This window comes from Rhipicephalus sanguineus, chromosome 5 (genome assembly GCF_013339695.2).
Source record: "Rhipicephalus sanguineus isolate Rsan-2018 chromosome 5, BIME_Rsan_1.4, whole genome shotgun sequence".
Classification (NCBI taxonomy): domain Eukaryota; kingdom Metazoa; phylum Arthropoda; class Arachnida; order Ixodida; family Ixodidae; genus Rhipicephalus; species Rhipicephalus sanguineus.
Genome location: NC_051180.1, coordinates 77,760,466 through 77,780,413, shown reverse-complemented (window position 1 = coordinate 77,780,413; position 19,948 = coordinate 77,760,466). Strand labels below are relative to the sequence as shown.

Below are 19,948 nucleotides of genomic sequence, written 5' to 3'. Positions count from 1 at the left end.
GTCGTCAGCGGACTAATGATACGTCGCAGGTGTCTCGTTTTTTCGGCAAAATAAAAAAAAAATACAGTTCGGCATTGCTCAGCAGCGCTTCAAAGAATCACGGATGTATACATCAAGTAAGTAATGGTAAGCGTTATGGCGAAAAACAGAGGCCGTATTCACAATAACATCTTAAACTAAAAAATCTTTCGTCACGATATGGGACATCTCATTAGCGGAGCCTGCTGGCCAGTAAGAAGAAGCACTGACGAAAGAGAAGTTCTGTGGATTCTGTCCCAAAACTCCACCTGTTAAGGGTGAACGTTATATTGGGTTAGGCGGGCTGGTTTGTACGATGACATCCTACAGCGAACAACGGAACATGATAACGGTGTACACAGGACACTGATTGGCAGTTAGTACTTGTGTCTTGTATACCCGTATTATTTGTCATATTTTCGCGTTGTTTGCAGCAGTGAGGTCGAATGGTTGATTGGTTAGGAACGCAAGCGACGGCCCTAGCGGTTTTTACCTAGCATCATGTGTGTTCCCAGCCCTCTCGTACACCTAGGGTTGTGTTTGCATTCTACGTTGTAGGCTATACAGTCGTAAAAGCAGACCAAGAGGTTACGTTTTAAAGGAGCAGTGACACAATTTGAAGCTCGAGATGTGACCTTCAGTCAATAGCTTGGCATGTAGAAGCTTTTTGAGCCAAGTATGAATTGCGCCCGTTGCGTAGAAGTTATTTTATTTCGAGGGCGAACAGCGTACGAAAGCTCAAAGGTGCGTTCAGCAACCTGCGACATCGACAGTATTATGAGGTGTTCAGCTGGCCCCCAGGCTGCGCCCCAGGCGTTGAGTGATGATGCGCTAGCAATGATAAGGTCATCGATCTCAGTGTTGTCGTGGTGCCGACAAGCAGCGACGCCTAACAGCGGCTTCACTTCGATTGTCTGGGTTGGTTGTTCCAAGCACTGCGTCTTCACCGCGCCGCTTCGAATGATTTGTCGTGTGCTCGTCAGCGTGTGATAATTGGGAGCGACGATCTCAACTGCATCACGTGCCAGCATGTCGTGAAACAGTTGTGTGCGTCTTACGCCAGTGGCGTTTCAAGTACCACAAGAAGGAATGTCTTTGTCGCGGACAGCTGCAAAGTTGGTTTATAAAAGTTTCCAGGTAGGACTGCGCATGCAATTTGCGCCTCTCCATGCGTCTCCGCGATGCATTGAACGTGGCCTTACCAGCGCCTCCTCAGGCGCTGGCCTTACACACCCAAAAAATGTGCTGTTCTTTGGAGCTTGATGGTGACATAGGCGAAGCGCGCCAGCACGGACGCCTGGCTTGGGACGAGGATCGCAGAGCGTTGACAGCGAGCATGTGTGTGTGTTGCGGGGAGGGGGGGGGGGGTGAACGAAGGCGAGCCCGGCGTAATGGAAGAATCGGCAGACGCGAATGGTGTTCTGAGCAGTGCGGACGTATTTCACCTTTAATAAATCATTGAATAAATCTGTTGTAGTTAGTCACCGGATTGCTTACTTTTGTGGGCCGGACAGGAGCGCCTGTCCTGTCTAAAACATTTCTTCCTGTTCTGTGTTCGTGCCAGCCAGCATGGCCCAAGCGTTCGTCTCCAGGTGCCTACTCGTCGCTGCTCGGACCGGCGTCGATTTCAGAAATGCTTCTTTGCAGAGGATCGACGCGAGAATGACTCGACACGTCGCGAATCGCAGCGACTTCCAATACCTCAGTATTTTCTTTAAATTGTAGACACTGATGACGGCGGCGACGACGGTGGTGATGACGGAGACATGGCTGCACGTGCGCGCCTAGCAGACGAAATGACAGCTGAAACTCCCGTCACTGTTTTATGTGGCCACGCAAATCGGATGGGGGCCCTCTCGGGGCGTGACCGCGCGGGGCCAGCGCTACAATGTGGCGGGCTTTGCATCTGTTTTGAACCGCGCTCGTTACTGGTCATACTTGTCAATATTACAAATATTATATTTATTCAGCCCCCCCCCCCCCCCCCTGTGGCAATATCAGCGGTGAATCGGTAAATGGGGTCGATAACTACACATGGAAGCACAAAACGCGACATGCGTAGAGTTGATGTCACTGCTCCTTTAACAGCGGAGCTCTTTAGGCCGCCGTTAAAACGTGCGCGTTTCACGAAAAGCCAGCCGCGCCGTAGCCATGGCAACCAGCCACGCTGCAGCTGCTAGAACGCCTGTCATAACCTCATGACATCATGCCAAGCCGCGCATGCGCAGTAGTGACAACCACGCAGCTGCTATCGAGTTCCGCCGTGCTTCCGCCGTTCGATCAGATACAGCCATGGAACGCGCAAAGGAAGTACGTATTCCCGAAGAAGCAGCAGCGCATCGTGATGCGAAGCTTGTCGATGTAAGAGAACGGCAACGGCCGCGACGACGATATCTAGAATGCGCGGCCAGGGAAAAGGAGAACAAGAGACTACGAGAAGACATCGCCGATCACCGTGAGTGGAATGCTACGCATATGCGAGGTCTACGTCAGGATCCAGCCTACCAGAAAGCCGAGTACGAGCGGCTACATGCTCGGCCAACTTCGCTGTGCGTCAAGCCTTGTGCGGCCGAGTGCAAGCTTTCGCCCTTTTTTCTTTTAATACTTACTTTGGAAATATTATATTAAAGTGACGGTCATGGCACTGCAACCATAGCGCATTTTAAATCAATTCTAAAGCTACTGAGGTTTAATGCAATCTTGCTTTGGTCTGAGCAGCTATTGCTTCATAGTGGGTTTTGTTCGAACCAATAATTTCGATGATCTAGAAGGAAATCACGGAAGCTAGTAGCGTCCCCTCAAAAAAAAAGAGAAAAAAGTCACAGTTTCGCCGCAAGGCCGAAGCAATGAATGCGATAGCAAGAAACTAATGCTATATGAAGTGAGGCTCGCCAATGGATACTCTCAGTTTGAACAGCGCTCTTGTTGCAAAGGCGGCCGAAGAAGCGAAGGAAACTATCGTGCTTCAAGTGTCGAGCTGTGACACTTGATAGCTCGCGCTCATCTTCTGTTTGTTCGTTTAGCGGCGTCCCTTGAGCTCGAGTGGCTTTCGTACGCTCCGTAACATGAGCGCGGACATCACGGTGAAAGCGTGAAACATCCCTCTTCCCCTCAGCACAAGAAAACCGCGCGAGCAGACAGCGGAAGGGCAAGGTTCTCCCTGCGCAAGTATAAGAAGAAGCGAGCGAGCTCGCCGACGACTTTTAAATGCGCCTGTCGCGCTCATAACGCCATCTCGCTGGTAATGAAGAAACGCTTATAAGCGCAGCCGTCTCTGAGTCCGTCCAGCGGTGAAGGGTGTGTATATAACGCTCGCCGTTACCTACGTGGAGGATCTGCGTTTCGTGGCGTAGTGGCTAGCGCCACTATCTGCGGAGGAAGAGGTCCCTGGTTCGATTCCGCGCTTCGGAAGCATTTTTCTGAATTATTTTTCTTTGGGGCTTTTATATAGATATATATATATATATATATAAATATATAAATATATATATATATATATATATATATATATATACATATATATATAAACATACTTATACATATACGGTGCATGACGGCGGCGACGGCAAAATCCAGCGAGACTGTCCATATAATTGCTATCGCAATAAAAAAGAGAAAAGGAAAAAGTCACACTTTCAGCACAACGGCGAAGCAATGAATGCGAAGCAACAAATTGGAATGTAACGCGAAGAACGGAAAGCAGCTCGAGATTTCCAGCGCGTCACTTGTCTGTCTGTCTGTCTGTCTGTCACTAAAGTGCAAGGACGCACGAAAAGAACACACAAAGGACGAGCGCGAACTATCAGGTGTCACAACTCGACACATAAAGCGCGCTGCTCAAAAAATAAAGAAAGACGCATGAAACGAACGCACAGGTATACACAGGACGAGCGCGAACTAACAACTGCTACGGTTGTTACGTATTTCTGTTTGAACAGCGTGCTCGTTTCGCAAACGCGGGCGCTGCAGTGAGCGAAATGACCTTTGTACGCTGTGTAACTTCAGCGTGGACATCGCGGTGAAAACACAAGGCATACAACCCCGCCCCCCTTCCTTTTACGAGATAAGCGCGCGCGCAGGCGACCACGCCCTATAGGGCGAAGTGCACGGAGGCAAGCACGCATCGCTTCGAGCGGGGCGATGACCTTCAAATAGCGCCCCTCGCACACTGCGCGCCATCTTGCTGGTGAGCAAGAAAGCACGCTGAGGTAAATGGTGTATATAAATAGCTTGCCGTTATCATGGTAAAAGATGGTACTCTTTGTGGCCTAACCGTCTAACGCCGCGTGCTGCGGAGTGAGAGGTCGGCCGTTCGATTCCGCGCGTCGGAAAGTATTTTTCTGATTTACTTTTCTATGTGGCTTATATATATATATATATATATATATATATATATATATATATATATATATATTATTACGTGAAGGCACACAGGGAAGCAGTGCGTATTTACAATGTATTTACACAACGCTTAAGCGTCAGACAAGATGGCGGAGAGCGTGCCGCACACAGCAACATCACGTCGTCTTCTTTGGTGCCTTCCTTGCTTCAGCAGTGTGAAACATTCTTGTAACATGACCCCCGGGTGGTGAAGCACCGTCTCGGTGCTTTCTATGGTGTTGCTGAGCGGTAGAGCTTAAGGCGGGACACATGAACAGTGTCTGTAGGCAGCGAAGCGGAGGCAGATGTATACTCGAGTGGGCCTATCTCGTAAGTGACATCGGTCACCTGGCGCAATACACGATATGGGCCCGTGTATCGGGAAGCAGTTTTTCAGGAAGTCCAACACGCCGAGTCGGGGTCCACAACAGCACAAGTGAACCCGGGGTAAAAGAAACGTCGCGATGATGGGCGTCGTAACGCTGCCTCTGGTGGTCTTGCGAAGCTAAAATGCGCTGACGAGCGACTTCTCGTGCTTCGCGAGCTCTGGTGATAGCATCACGGGCGTATTCAGTCGGCGCATCGACGGCTGCCGGAAAGATGGTGTCAAAAGGTAAAGTTGGGTCGCGGCCAAACAAAAGATAGAAAGGTGAAAAACCAGCGGTATCGTGGCGTGAGGAATTATATGCATATGTAACAAAGGGCAATGCAACGTCCCAGTCATGATGGTCGGAGGAGACGTACATAGAGAGCATATCAGTTAAAGTCCGGTTGAATCGTTCAGTCAGTCCATTAGTTTGTGGGTGGTAGGCCGTCGTAAATTTATGTTTCGTCTCGCAGGAGCGAAGCAGGTCATCAATACCTCGGGAGAGAAAATAGCGTCCACGATCTGTGAGTAGTTGGCGTGGGGCACCATGAAGAAGGATGACGTCGTGCAGGAGGAAATCGGCGATATCCGTGGCACAGCTGGTTGGTAGAGCTCGTGTAATGGCGTACCGGGTTGTGTAATCCGTCGCGACAGCTATCCACTTGTTTCCAGAAATAGATGCAGGAAAAGAATCTAGGAGGTCCAGGCCAACTCGGAAGAACGGGTCAGAGGGAACATCAAGTGGCTGGAGGAGTCCGGCGGGACTCATAGGAGGTTTCTTCCGGCGTTGGCACTGGTCGCATGCGGCGACGTAGCGGCGGACGGAACGATGAAGGCAGGGCCAGTAAAATCGACGTTGCACACGATCGTACGTCCGAGAAACACCCAGGTGACCGGCAGTGGGGGCGTCATGTAGCTGGCCGATAACGCTCGCCCGTAGATGAGAAGGTACGACAAGGAGCAGTTCGCGTCCATTGGTGTGAACGTTGTGACGGTACAATGTACCGTCCTTAAGCACAAACAGTCGGGTAGACGGATCGGGTGTCGGAGAATTCAGCTTCTCAATTATGTCACATAAGACGGGATCTCGACGCTGTTCATCACGGATGTTGCGTAAAGCGGATATGGAGAGTACACATGGTGGCACTTCATCCAAATCCTCAGGAGGGTCCACTGGATTGCGGGACAAGCAGTCAGCGTCATGGTGTAAGCGGCCAGATTTGTAACACACGGAGTAGTTATATTCTTGGAGTCGGAGTGCCCAGCGGCCAAGACGTCCAGTGGGATCCTTCAAAGAAGAGAGCCAACAGAGTGCGTGGTGATCGGTTGTGACGGTGAAATGTCGACTATGTAAGTAGGGCCGAAATTTGCCTAGCGCCCAAACGAGTGCAATACACTCCCTTTCGGTGATCGAGTAGTTCTGTTCGGCTGCGGAGAGGAGACGGCTGGCATAGGCGATAACACGGGCGCACCCGGTTTGATGCTGGACCAATACAGCACCGATTCCGTGGCCGCTGGCGTCGGTGCGGACTTCTGTTGGGGCGGAAACGTCGAAATGAGCCAGAATAGGTGGTGTGGTTAGCAATGTGATGAGTGTAGAGAACGCCGTAGCCTGCGTAGTGCCCCAGGAGAACGGGACATCTTTCCTCAGTAAGTCTGTGAGAGGGCGTGCGACGTCCGCAAAATTGTTCACAAAACGTCGAAAGTACGAGCAGAGACCGAGAAAGCTGCGGACATCCTTCGTGCAGGTCGGGACGGGGAAGTTCTGCACGGCTCGAACTTTATCAGGATCAGGGCGTACGCCAGAGGAGTCGACAAGATGGCCCAACATGGTTAGTTGTTGTCGTCCGAAGTGACACTTTGACGAGTTCAGTTGGAGACCGGCATTGCGAAAAACAAAGGATGGAGGAAAGACGTTCGAGGTCCGTTTCAAAGGTCGGGGAAAAGACTATAACGTCGTCAAGGTAACCTGTGATTTTCGCTCACGAGCTCGTAGAGTTGAAGCCACTCATCTACGTCCTCGCCGTCAGTGCCCGAAAAGTTGCCAGGATCACGGGGTGGAGCGGCCACAATGACCACAGGCGAGGTGAGCGCCGTTGGTACGGTGGGCGCGGCTGTTGACGCAGGATCCCTGCCGGTAGACATGCTTGAAGTGGCGACTTGGCGGCCGCTGCGGAGCTCCGTTGTGCGTTGCTACCCCGCATCTCCACCAAAATATTACGTGAAGGCACACAGGGAAGCAGTGCGTATTTACAATGTATTTACAAAACGCTTAAGCGTTAGACAAGATGGCGGAGAGCGTGCCGCACACAGCAACATCACGTCGTCTTCTTTGATGCCTTCCTTGCTTCAGCAGTGTGAAACATTCTTGTAAGCGAATGGACATTCGTGCGCTCTGTAATAACGCAAACTTTCCGGTGAAAGCACAAGACGAACAAACCACCCCTATCAAGAGATAAGCGCGCGCACGGGCGACTACGCCCTGTAGTGCCAAGTTCAAGTGGTAGCGGAGTGCGCGCATCGCAACGAGCGCGGAGCGACGACCTTTAAAGCGTGCCCTTCGCGCTCTCGCTGGTAATGCAGAGAACACGCTGAAATGTCCCCGAGCTCTGCGTACCGCCAGCGGCAAATGGTGTATATAAATAGCTTGCCGTTAGTATGCTGAGGGACGTACGCTCCATGGCCGAGCCGCTTAAAGCCGCGTCCTGCGTAGCGAGGGTTTGCCCGTTCGAATACGCGCTTCGGAAAGTATTTTTCTGGGTTATTTTTCTTTGTAGCTTCCACACACACACACACACACACACACACACACACACACACACACACACACACACACACACACACACACACACACACACACACACACACACACACACACACACACATATACGGCCGAAACGTAAATACGTAAAATATGCAATTTTCGTAAGTGTGCTCCTTCATTTCTTCGACTTCATGTGCACCCGACCTTTAAAGCCTTCTTCTGAATTATATATATATATATATATATATATATATATATATATATATATATATATATATATATATATATATATATATATACGGTACATGACGGCGACAGCAAAAAAAAAAACAGCCGAGAGTGCCCATATAATTGCTATCGCAATTAAATTACAGAGAGGGTACTGGTGGACTGGTGGGTCAGGCTAGAGCTGCATGTGAATAAGTGAATGGTTAACTTAATTTAGTGATTAATTTATTTTTACTTCATATTTTTCGGGCACTTGTGTTGCATGATCCCGCCCCATATATGCAATGCAGTGCAATATGCAACGCTGGAGCGAAATTCATATGCGGGTCAAATCGATTTATGTCATACATCAACCGCTAATAATTTTTACATTGTGTCCTCCTAGTACAATAGATTTTTTGGTCCTTTGAGAGGTTACGCAACATGGCTTAGGCAAAAATTGGGATTTCTGAAAAATAACCCTTCATTGAAATTGACACTGTAACCTTCAGTAGCACTTACAAAATTTCAGGCAATATGATCCCCCCGACTCTTGGCCAATCCCGCTGAGTGGGTAGATGCGAATCATCCCAGGAGCATCGTCATCATCATAATCCCGTACCATCGACGCACCTCCTCGTGAGCTCGAGCTTCGGGCAGAAGAAGAAGCAACTGGCGACGAGTATGGAGCGGTCTGTCACGGCTACCAAAAAGGAACCCTCGAAACGCTCCAAGTCCAAGGACAAGTCAAAGTCCAAGTCTAAGAAGAAGTCCAAGCGGCGCTTGCCAAAGCGCGGCAGGGACAGTAGCGCCTCTCAAACCATCACCGTAGGGGAGGACGCGGACCCGTCGCTGTTGGTGACTTCGCGTCGTGATGTCTCTCCCAGCATGACCGTAGTGGAGGAAACAGACCCGTCACTGGTCGGGGCTTCGCGTCGGCCTAGCGCTCCCACGCAGACCGAGGCGTCAACGAAGTCTTCAATTAAACGGCACAAGGTGCTTCCAGCCGCCAAGAAACTAAAGTCGATAGCTGAGAGCCCGGACGTCGCTGCGGACCAATGCACCCCTGCCATTTCAGGTACTTTACAGTCTTAGTCTTAGTCGAAATGAAGAAGAAATGTACATGGACAGGGCGTGTAACGCGTAGGCAAGATAACCGCTAGTCATTAAGAGTAACTGACTGGATTCCAAGAGAAGGCAAACGCGCGAGGGGGAGACAGAAAGTTAGCTGGGCAGATGAGATTAAGAAGTTTGCGGACATATCGTGGCAGCAGCAAGCACAGGCCCTGGTTGATTGTCGGAACATGGGAGAGGCCTCTGCCCTGCAGTGGGTGTAGTCAGTCTCATGATGATGATGATGACTGTACAGTCTGAATCGCTTGTCTAAAGTGGTCGAGCACGAGCCTGTGGACGTTGGCGCCGTCCGCAGCTGCTACCTCGCGTTAGCTGTAAGCTATATACCGGCGGCCGAAGTGGCCGACGGGCTGCTCCAGACAAGTGTGGTGCTAGACAAGTGTTTATTAGATGCTGCACTGATACACGCATAGACGTGTCATAGGAGTGGCGATTTCCTTTCATTGGTGGATACAGGCGTAGTATGTACGATGTTCTTTGACGCACACGTACTCGGATATAGCGAATTTATTTATTTGTTTTGTTTGAGTGATTTATTTCTTCTAGTTGCCTGCGCCACCACTGGCAGCGCTGTTGATCACTTTGAAGAGTACACTTGCTCAACCCTGGCGATGCCCCATTTCGCGACGTAATGCTGAACGCATCTCATTCGCATTTGCCGAAAAAAAAAAGCAGCTCTGACTTCTCATTTTTTTTGTTTTCTTTCAGCAATTCCCCGGTTACCGGTGACCTTTGTGCCAGTCGCCCCGGAGTCGACGGCGACGGATGCTGTGCCTAAGGCTCCGGGGCTCGCTGCACAGCAGATCGACAAAGAGGACCTGAATGCGCCGGCGCCACTACCCGCCCCGCAACCTACGGCAGCGGAAGTGCGCACACTGCTGGCTACCATGTCTGAAGGCGAAGCCCAGGGATCGCTGCCCAAGCCCGAGAAAAAGGACCTGAATGCGCCGGCGCCGCTACCCGCCCCGCAACCTACCGCAGGGGAAGCGCGCACACTGCTGGCCACCATGTCCCAAGTCGAAGCCCAGGGATCGCTGCCCAAGCCCGAGAAAGAGGACCTGAATGCGCCGGCGCCACTACCCGCCCCGCAACCTACGGCAGCGGAAGTGCGCACACTGCTGACCACCATGTCCGAAGGCGAAGCCCAGGGATCGCTGCCCAAGCCGGACTCCATGAAGACAGCCGCGTCTAATTCGGCGCACGACGGTGTAAACTCTCTCAGCGGGGCCGTCCCGAGCCGTAAAAGCTCTCAGCGAGGTCTCTTGGGTCTCATCGATGTGCGTGGGTTTCCGTATGCGTTCATGAAATTGAAGCTAAGAATAGATCTCCGCCGAGGCGGTATACTGGTTACGGTGCTCGGCTGCAGACCCGAAATTCGCGGCTTCGATCCCGGTCCCGGTGGTTGCATTTCAACGGAAGCAAAATTCTAGAGGCCCCTGTACTGTGCGAAGTGAGTGCGCGTTAAAGAACACCAGATGGTCTAAATTTCCGAAGCCCTGCACTACGGTGTGCCTCATAATCATATCGGGCCTCTGGCACGTAACACGTCACAATTATCAAGAATAGATCGTGTGCTGGGTTATAGGGAATGCTAATTTGGAAAGCCATGCAGAATACAAATAAATTATTTTTTGGAATATTTCTAGGTTATTTTTGAATACCGCTCGTATAATTTTCGAATGCACGAACCCCCTTCTATTGGTGTTCATTGTCAGTTAGCCTGGAATAGGCCTTTACGGAAGCAGACACTCACGCACAGGTGCATTTCGGTTTCTTCTGGCGCTGCACGTTTGTGTATCTTTTTTATAGAACTTTATGATTGCATTCTGGTAGTTTATGTTGTGAAGCCGACATGTGAGGCACGTTGTAGTTGAAGAAACTGGATTACTTTTGACCACCGGGAGTTTCTTAACGTGCACATAAATCTGTAAGCACGCACACGTTTTTGTGCATTTCCCCCTTTTGAAATACGGCAGCCGTGGCCGGGAATCAAACCCGCACTTGTGTTTAGCTACGAAGCTACCGCACTCGATTACGAATACAGCATGTGCCAATAATTTATCATAGAGATAAAAGTAGTGTACACCGGAGCGAGAGCGAACGCGAGATAATACCTAATATCGGTTAAAAGGACTGCACTTATAGAACGAAATATGCGAAGCGGGTTGGAAGAGGGTAGGGGGGAGGTTTGAGCTGGACAGAAATGACGACGTAAATAGGTCAGGGTATTTATTTGGGTTAGTAAAAGCGCTTTCTGTTTAGTATATTCTCCCCAAGTTCGAGGCATTTATCAGCGTCGTTCATTGAGTCCTACTTTCATGCATCACTAATGCGTACACTAAACTCGCAGGGAAGCGATAGTGGCCTGTCGAAACATCAGTACTTGGTCACGGCTTTCCCGGCCTTCCTCGCCGCCGTGGTCGCGCTCGGCATTTTGATGAGCAGGATGTTCCTCCCTGGCGTAAGCAACAACGCGTGCAAGTCGCACGAGTGCCGCGAGTACGGCCGCCGACTGGCCGCCTCGCTGAACACTTCGGTCAGTCCGTGCGACAGCTTTACCAACTTCGTCTGCGACGGCTGGCGGCGCGATAACATGCTCTCGGTGCACGACGACCTCGTGTGGGAGACCATAGACCGCATCAGACGCCTGGTAGAGCGCATCAAGGTCCCCGACAAGGGCCAGAACGACTTGCAGAGGGCGACCGCCGCCTTCAAGAGCTGCTACGACGTAGCCCAGGGCACGCGAAACGAACTGCCCGCCGTGAGGCAAGCCCTGCTCGAAGCTGGCATCACGTGGCCGCACCGTCCCGCCAGCGTAGATGTGCTTCACGTGCTCCTGTACACCAGCGCCAAGCTCGGCTGGGACGCCTTCCTGCGCGTGATTCCCACTCGAGTGGACGGTCGCCACGCAATCGTCATCGGCCGTGGGGCGTCCTTCGTGCAGCTGTTCCATCAGTTCGCGACGCAGAGGTCGTTTACCGAGAAGAAAGATTACTTTTATGCGCTCAAGAATAGCTTCGAAAATGACGACGTGGGAGACGAAGTGACCTTCAGGGAAATGATGGACATTGAGTACCGAGCCATGGGCGAGCTGTCGCAGGTATACAACGACACGACGGCTTCGGTCGATTTACCGCCCAACAACTTCAGTCAGGGATCGTTCGAGAGTCTCTCCGAGAGCAGCTGGCGTCGCGTCCTCGCGGAACACGACTTCAACGTGACCGGCGACTTCTTCTTCCGCGTACTGACGCTGAAATACGTGCAAGCATTCGTTGAGCTGTGGGCTTTTCTCGGAGAGGTGGACGTGTACTGGCTAGTCTCTTGGGGCACCGTGCAGGTTGCGGCGCTGTACGCAAACCAAGACCTTATCCTCAAGTTTTACGGTGGAACGAAGGTTTGGGCGTTGGTCCGTCAAGGTGCCTTTTGCTTGAGCAGAGCCTACCGGTTCTCGAAACACGCGCTTTCCAATAGATACGGCGAAAGGGCTCTAAACATGTACACGCTCAGCGCTGCCGGAGGGCTCGTTCTTCGGATCCGCGAAGCCGTACACCAGCAACTGTCGAAGTGGGTTCATTACGACGAGGGCATCGCGGTAGTAGCCAACTGGAGCTCGCTGGACACGCCGTTCGGGGCGTTCCGCAGCCAAAGCGAAGCCGATGAGAGCCACGAAGCCAGCCACTCGGAACCGTCGCCTTCGCTGGACCTTGGCGACTCGTTCGTTGCCAACTGGCGTAAGTCGGTTCTGGTGGCCGACTGGAGCCAGTGGGACGATGCCGTCGTAAGCGCCATGGCGTCGCTCGAGTTCGCTGCGTTGTGGCCGGGCGAAGACTTTCAGATTATGCCCTACTCCCTGTCATTCCTGCACTTCAACGTCGACCTGATTGCGGCGCTTAACTACGGAGGCCTTGGTTTAGGAGTGGCCCAAGCGCTGGGTATGCTATTAGTCTCAGCGTATTTACAAAACGCGTCCAAGCACAGGTACATCCATGCCACGTTGGAATGCATCATGGCCAGTAGCTTCTCGCACGGCCAGAACCCCGTACACACCATGGCGGAGATCATCACCAGCAAAGCTGTGATTGACACCTATATGAGCGGTGCGCGGCAGGATGGTGACGACCGATTAGTGGGACTGGAATTTTACGACAACCTGCAGCTCTTGTTTATAGCTGCCTGCTATCTGAAGTGTGTGGGCATGCAGGAGGGCAGCATCCACGGGCTTTGCGACATGAGCTTTCAGTTTGTGCCAGAGTTTGCGGAAGTCTTTGGCTGTACCCCGGGAACACGCCTGAACCCAAGGCGACAGTGCAAACTGTTGGGTACATAATTGAATACCTCGCAGTGCTGTCGCCTATCTTCATGGCATCCATGTTTCTGTCGCTATGCTGTTATTTTCGTTTTCCTTGAATTCGTTTGGTGTGATCGTATAACGCTCGACCATTTTGACCCTGCATGACATGCCTTGATAAAAACGTTTTATAGAATTTTAAAATATATTATCTTTTGGCATATCACTCCATCTTTCGTTAACATGTTAGTTTGTCTTACTTGAACAACCAAGAAAGAAGGAATTAAATTTTGTCATACCATACCATCTGCAGACAGTCTTCCACCGCAATAGAGAATCGCGCGGCCCTTACGCTGGTAACGTTGTAAATGCGTTGAATTTTAATGCATCGGAGTCGTCCAGGACACTCCGCTCGGAGTGTCCTTGAGAGCCCGAGACACTGCATACGCAGCACTGAAAGGCTGAGCGTACCGCCTCGGGCATGCAGTCTGGGACTGTCAGGGACGAATGATCGAAGACGCTCGCTTGACCCCAGCAAGGACAAAAATAGTTGTCGCTCTGACTGTTTCAAAGCAGACTGCACAGCGGTAGTTAATTTCATGACATCACACAGCATATATGCAAAGTTGGCGGCATCTGTCGATAGCGGGAGCTTAGAGGGAGGCCTTAAAACTTAAATTTCGAGTTAAAATACGCGTTGTTATTCTTTTCCGTCCCAATCATTTGCGTGACTAATCTTCAGGCACAAAAGCAAACTGGGCATTAGCGGGACAGCCTTATAATGGCACATTTAAAGAAACCATGTCACCGGGCAGAAACTTATTTATATCCTTGAAGGAGCTGCTTCGATTAAGAAGACTAGACAAATAGATGCAGTGTTTCTGAAGTATGCGCCGCGCAACCGTTCTATTTCTTAACATGCATTGCCCAATCTAAATGTGTGTTCTCGATGTTTCTTCTATATACGTCTGAAACGTGCTACCGTGTACGCCCTTTAATCTAAAATGACAAGCCGTTAAAGCGTGCGCTGAATGCGGCACATCATAAATTCGGTAGATCCCACGCCTTGTTTGGAATCGGTTTCATGCGAAGTAGTTAGCGAGTAGTGGTATGCTGCATATTTTTGGGCTTTGAGTCAAGCGTTACGAGGTAGATCGACGTGTTTCACAGCGAAAGCTGTTATGAGATCATTTCAACGACCGTTTTTGGCGCCGTAGTTGCCCGCCGCCGCCGGTGTCCGTAACCACTATCGCTCGAAATAAGAAAAAAAAAAACGAAATAAGAAAAAATTTCCAGGATGGAACGGGGTTCAAACCTGGGCCCTCTGCGTGGGAGCCCAGTGTTGTACCTCAGAGCCATGCCGGTGCTTGGAACTGCCTTGCAAAAAGACGCTATACAGGCTTCATGTCCGGAAGGAACCACATTAACATATGTAATTTAGTGTGGTAGAAGAGTGAAACAATAACCACGCACCACACAACGCGAATTCTGTAACCAGGCGTCACACAATGCGAATTGCGCAATGAGCGGGCTGTTGGATGCTTCCAACCCACTACAAGGGGCTCGGCAATAATTCTTCATCGTCATCAGGCACAACACCAACAAAGTGCGCAATAATGGCTTACGTGTTTTTAGCGGGTACCACGGCTCTGCGTTGAATGACGAAAAATGCCATAGTGGCTGCTTCCCTACTTCACAAAAATTATGATGACTTATAGTGTAGTGGGTTCCTCGCAAGTGCACTTGCATTGGTTGCCAAGGAAGCCCATAAGCCCATCATCCATTTGCTCAGGGTCTCAATAAAGTTCTTCCCCCCTTTCTCTCTTTCTCACGTCAACGTATGTTATATTGCATGGTGGGAAAGTGAAATAGCGACCGGGCGTCACACAATGCGAATTACGTAACTGGTGAGCCGTTTAAAGCCTCCAGCCCATTACAAAGGGCTGAGCCACAATCCTTCATCGTCGTCAGTCGTCACGTAAACAAACTGCACATAATGCCTTACATATGTGTAGTTGGAACCTCGCTCCTGCGCACAATGACGAATAATGGCGTTGTAGGTGCTTCCCAACTTCGCAAATATTGTGATTTATGGCGTAGTGGGTACCTTGCTAGTGTACCTGTATTAGTAGCCCCAAGAGAGTTTACAACGGGCTCTTGAAATGCCGCTCTTCCAGCTTTCGCTGTGACTGTGCTGCGCTTTCCGCGCAGGCCTGGCGTTTTTTGTAAGTGTAATAGTTGTGTACACATCGTGGGCTTACCAGGCATGTCGACCACACCGGCGTTTGAAGGGTAACTTATGGCCTGACGTAAAGTGAGCATTATGTTAGAACACAAACGTCAGTATTATTGAAACGAAGTGCACTTTACGTTGCGATAATGTGAATATCGTACGTTACTTTCGTTAGTGTATTCCTCCGGGGGCGCGCGACGCTTTAATATAGCTTGCTGAATCGTAGGAATACAAATGTAATGTTTATTAGACTGCGATAAAAACGAAGCCAACACTAGAACCACAACTGACGTTAACCCTGACATGACGCTTGTATCGTAGGAGTAGATATGCAGTGTTTATTGCTTTGTTATAAAATCGGATAGCCAGAACTACAACAACAATTGACGTTGCACCTAAATTAAGCCTGCATAGGATGTTTCTCCAAAACAGTTTCCAGACCTGGCGTGGCTCTGTGGTAGAATACCTGACTGCCATGCAGAATGATTGGCTCCGATTCCCTGCTCGGATCCTAGTTTTTATTCTTTTCATTCACCGGGTCAACGCTGCCGATGACGGTTTTCATTAGCGCTCCCACATTTAAATTACCAATTCCTGTTCTCGCCGTTCGCGGGGAGATAAAAACTGTCAATCACCTGCAAAGCATACCCGTATACCGCGACCCGTGGTAAACGGATATATGCCACATGTGTCTAGAGGAAAGGGTTTGACGATGTGCGCTGCAGCATTTTCATGTTATTCATGTCATGACCAGACAGTCATATTCGTCAAAGCCTCTTACCCTGCCATGCTAATTTTTGTCTACACGATGTTAAGCAGGCGATCACGAGAGGACCCAGACGTAGGCGGCTGGATAGATAGATAGATAGATAGATAGATAGATAGATAGATAGATAGATAGATAGATAGATAGATAGATAGATAGATAGATAGATAGATAGATAGATAGATAGATAGATAGATAGATAGATAGATAGATAGATAGATAGATAGATAGATAGATAGATAGATAGATAGATAGATAGATAGATAGATAGAAACGCTTTAAGTGCATTGGGTTCGCTAAGAAATGCTTCACATTTAAAACTCTAATGCTTGTCCTTACCTTTAGTGGGGCACGATTTGCATGGAAATTTTAGTACGTGCTTTCGCATTGCGCAGATATGCACTGCTAGCTCTCTTCATGACAACGGCCCATGCCGCTTTCCTATTGATTTATATTCTTGTCATATGACTGTTAAAAAGAGAACAGAAAAGAACAGTCACCTGCCCATTGCCTTTTTCTTGCACCTCTTGGCTCGTGACGTTATGAATGTTTCCTCTTCATTTTGTCTTCGTTTTACATCCGCGCTGCCCTTCACAAGATGTTATGAAAATTGTTTAGTTGATTTCGCAATAGCTGGCCACATGTGAGGACCATTTCCACACGCACCATGTTGCCAAATATTCAGCAGAAGCTAACTGTGCAAGTGAATTGTAATATGAGTGGTTAATTTTAGCACAATTACATGAAATTTCATCACGAATAGTCGCGATTGTAGAGGAATACACTTTGTTACCAGTTTACTAAGTTTACTCATGTCACAAGTGTTTCACTGCAGCAACAGTTGGATGATGTTGGGCAATGTTTAGAAGACCACTGCAATAAATAAATAAATAAATAAATAAATAAATAAATAAATAAATAAATAAATAAATAAATAAATAAATAAAAATTCGGCAGATCCCACGCGTTGTGAGAATCGGTTTCATGCGAAGCAGTTAGCGACTTCTATGCAGTATTTTATGGCTTTGGGCCAAGCGTTACGAGGTGGATCAACGTGCTTTTGTAAGTGTAGGAGCTGTGTGCACATCGTGAGCTTACTAGGCACGTCGACAACACTGGCGTTTAAGGGGTAACTTATGGTGCGACGTAACGGCAGCACTCACGTTAGAGTACATACGTCAGTATTATCGAAACTAAGTGCGCTTTAGGCTGCAATCATGTGAATATCACAAGTAACTTTCGTTAATGTATTCCACTGGGGTCGAGCAATGCTTCAATATAGCTTGCTGAATCATAGGAATACATGTGTAATGTTTATTAGACTGCTATAAAAGCGGAGGAAACTCTGGAACAACAGATGTTAATCTGATATGACGCCTGTATCGTAGGAGTACTTATGTAGTGTTTATTGCTTTCTTATAAAATTAGACAGCCAGCACCATAAACACAATTGACGTTGAACCGACATTATGCCTGCATAGGCTGTTTTTCCAAACCAGTTTATCGACCTGGCGTGGCTCTGTGGTAGAATACCTGATTGCCACGCAGAATGCTTGGGTTTGATTCCTGCTAGGATCCTTATTCTTTCCATTCGTCGGGTCAACGCGGCCAATTTCGGTTTTTTTTAACGCTCCCTCATTTAAATTACCAATGTCTGTTCTCGCCGTTCCTGGGTAGAGATAAATTATCAATCACCTGTGGCGCACACCCGTACACCGCGGCCCGTGGTAAACGGGTATGTGCCACACGTGTCTGGAGGAAAGGGTTTGACGACGTAGGCGACAGGATTTTCACGTTATTCATGTCATGACCCGACAGACATATTCGTCAAATCCTCTTACCCTCCCCTGCCAATTTTGGTATACACCCAGTTCAGAAGGCGATCATGAGAGCACCCAGACGTAGGCGGCTAGATAGATAGATAGATACGTAGATAGAAACGCTCAAAGTGCCAAAGGTTCGCTAAGAAATGCTTCGCATTTAATAAATAAATAAATACTTGGAGGACGCTTGGGCTTCGCCTTCAAGAGTAGAACGCGATAGCGTAATCGGGCCCCGTGTGCATCGCCTTCTCATTTGCTAGCCTAGCTTCGGTTCTCGGTGAATGCCTCAATCGTACCTTAAGGAAACGAACGACTGTGTGCGTAACATTGGCCGTTTCGAGCTATCCTAGAATGCCTACTTCAAGTACAGTTGTTAAGTGCCCACATAATTCTTCCTTTTGAAAATCAGCGAAGGGCCCACTATGCGTTCCTAAGGGCACACGCGAACGTACGCAGCTGCTCACTTCGTTGATGCTTTTGCAGCTGAAGATGATCCAATATGTCTGAGCACTTTGTAATGGGTGGGCCTTTAAAACAGCACCTCGTTGCACAATTCACGTGTTTTGAAGCCTGGCGCAATTCTACGCTTCGACCACGCAATATTACATGCGTTAAGGAGACTCCTTCCACTACATCACATTCATATAGCGTTATTTTCCGAAGGAGCTTCACCCAATAGCGTCGCTCTGTGGTTGTTTATTGATGTACTAGGTTTCTTCTACTGTGGTCAAAGATGAAATCGGCTGGTTAGCCTGATTCCATCAGCGATTGTTAAACGCCCCCTTACGACACTTCTGAGAAGTTATTCCCGTGGCAAATGTCCAGCTTCCCGAAGGCTGCATTGTGCAGGTACCGTGGTGCACCATCCCAAGCAATTAAACCATATGACTGCATGGATCCCCCCACCATTTCAAGAATTGAGCTGTTCATGCAGCAATGAAAAAAAAATAATAAGAGGGAGCTTCACAGGACATCATGGAAGACCATCCTGCGCCCCACCTGCCGGAAAGAAGAGAGAGAGAGAGAGAGAGAGAGAAAAGAAAAAAAAAATCAAACTCTGCCGTAAACTCGTGATCCCGCAAAATAACAAGTGACGCGCCGCGCACCTGGCCTCCACGCACACTTGTTTCCTGTGTAAAGCGTGCGCTCACACGGGTTCCACTTTCCTCTATTTTCATTATGTGTCTAAATAAAATTCCCAACGTGCAACGCGCCATACAACAGGCAGGAAAGGAGGGGGCTTCAGAGGAGGTTTGCTGCTGAACGCTACGCGCGCTCCCTCCTGATGTTTTCTCTTTCCTCCATGGTGCTCACTTTTTCTTGAATTTTTCATATACGTATATATTCTGCCCATTGCGGACCTCGAAAATAACTGTCGCCCTTGTGCCTGTGTGGCACTGAGAAAGAGGGCAGAACGCGGAAAACAAGCGAATACCAGAAAAAAATAAAAGTGCACACTGAAGTGCCACAGCCGGAGGTCCAGATAAACACGGCGTCCTTCAATGCGCCTCATCAATCTTTAGGAAATTCCGGAGCGCAACTTCGAAAAACAACATAATATCACTCACATATCCATGGAAAGGCATTTTGTAGAACCTCTAGCACAGTTTACACCCGTATCGATCGATCAGTCGAACATCCACGTAGGAGCCTAGGGAGTGCTGCATCGCTTAAGTGAAGTCAACCGCGAAGTTGTGCTGCACAAAACATCAAATCGCTCTTCTAGACCACATTTATCTGACGCTGCTCACGTCACCAGGACGAACCACTGGAAGTCACAAACCTTCTGGTGCGGCTTCGGTCGGCAGGCCAATTTTATTTCTCGTTATTTTTATTTATTTCTGTGCTGCTTAGTCCGTCACCAACTTTCGTTAGCTTTCGCTATTATTTCGTGCTGTAGTATCGAGATTATTGCTTTTTTTTGTGGGGAGACAAAAAAGTATACAGATTTCGATATGCTTTGGTTGT

The 19,948-nt window shown here is 49.1% G+C and overlaps 1 protein-coding gene across 1 annotated transcript in view; it reads left to right on the top strand.

Annotated features, from left to right (window-relative positions):
- Positions 1-2,320: 2,320 nt before the first annotated feature.
- The window catches only part of LOC119393804 (alpha-tocopherol transfer protein-like), a 32,117-nt gene continuing 14,489 nt past the window's right edge, over positions 2,321-19,948 (top strand). Inside the window, exon 1 of the mRNA XM_037660970.2 lies at positions 2,321-2,473. Coding sequence (XP_037516898.1) covers positions 2,418-2,473 — 56 coding nt within the window. The 5' untranslated portion in view covers positions 2,321-2,417. The remainder of the gene's footprint in view (positions 2,474-19,948) is intronic.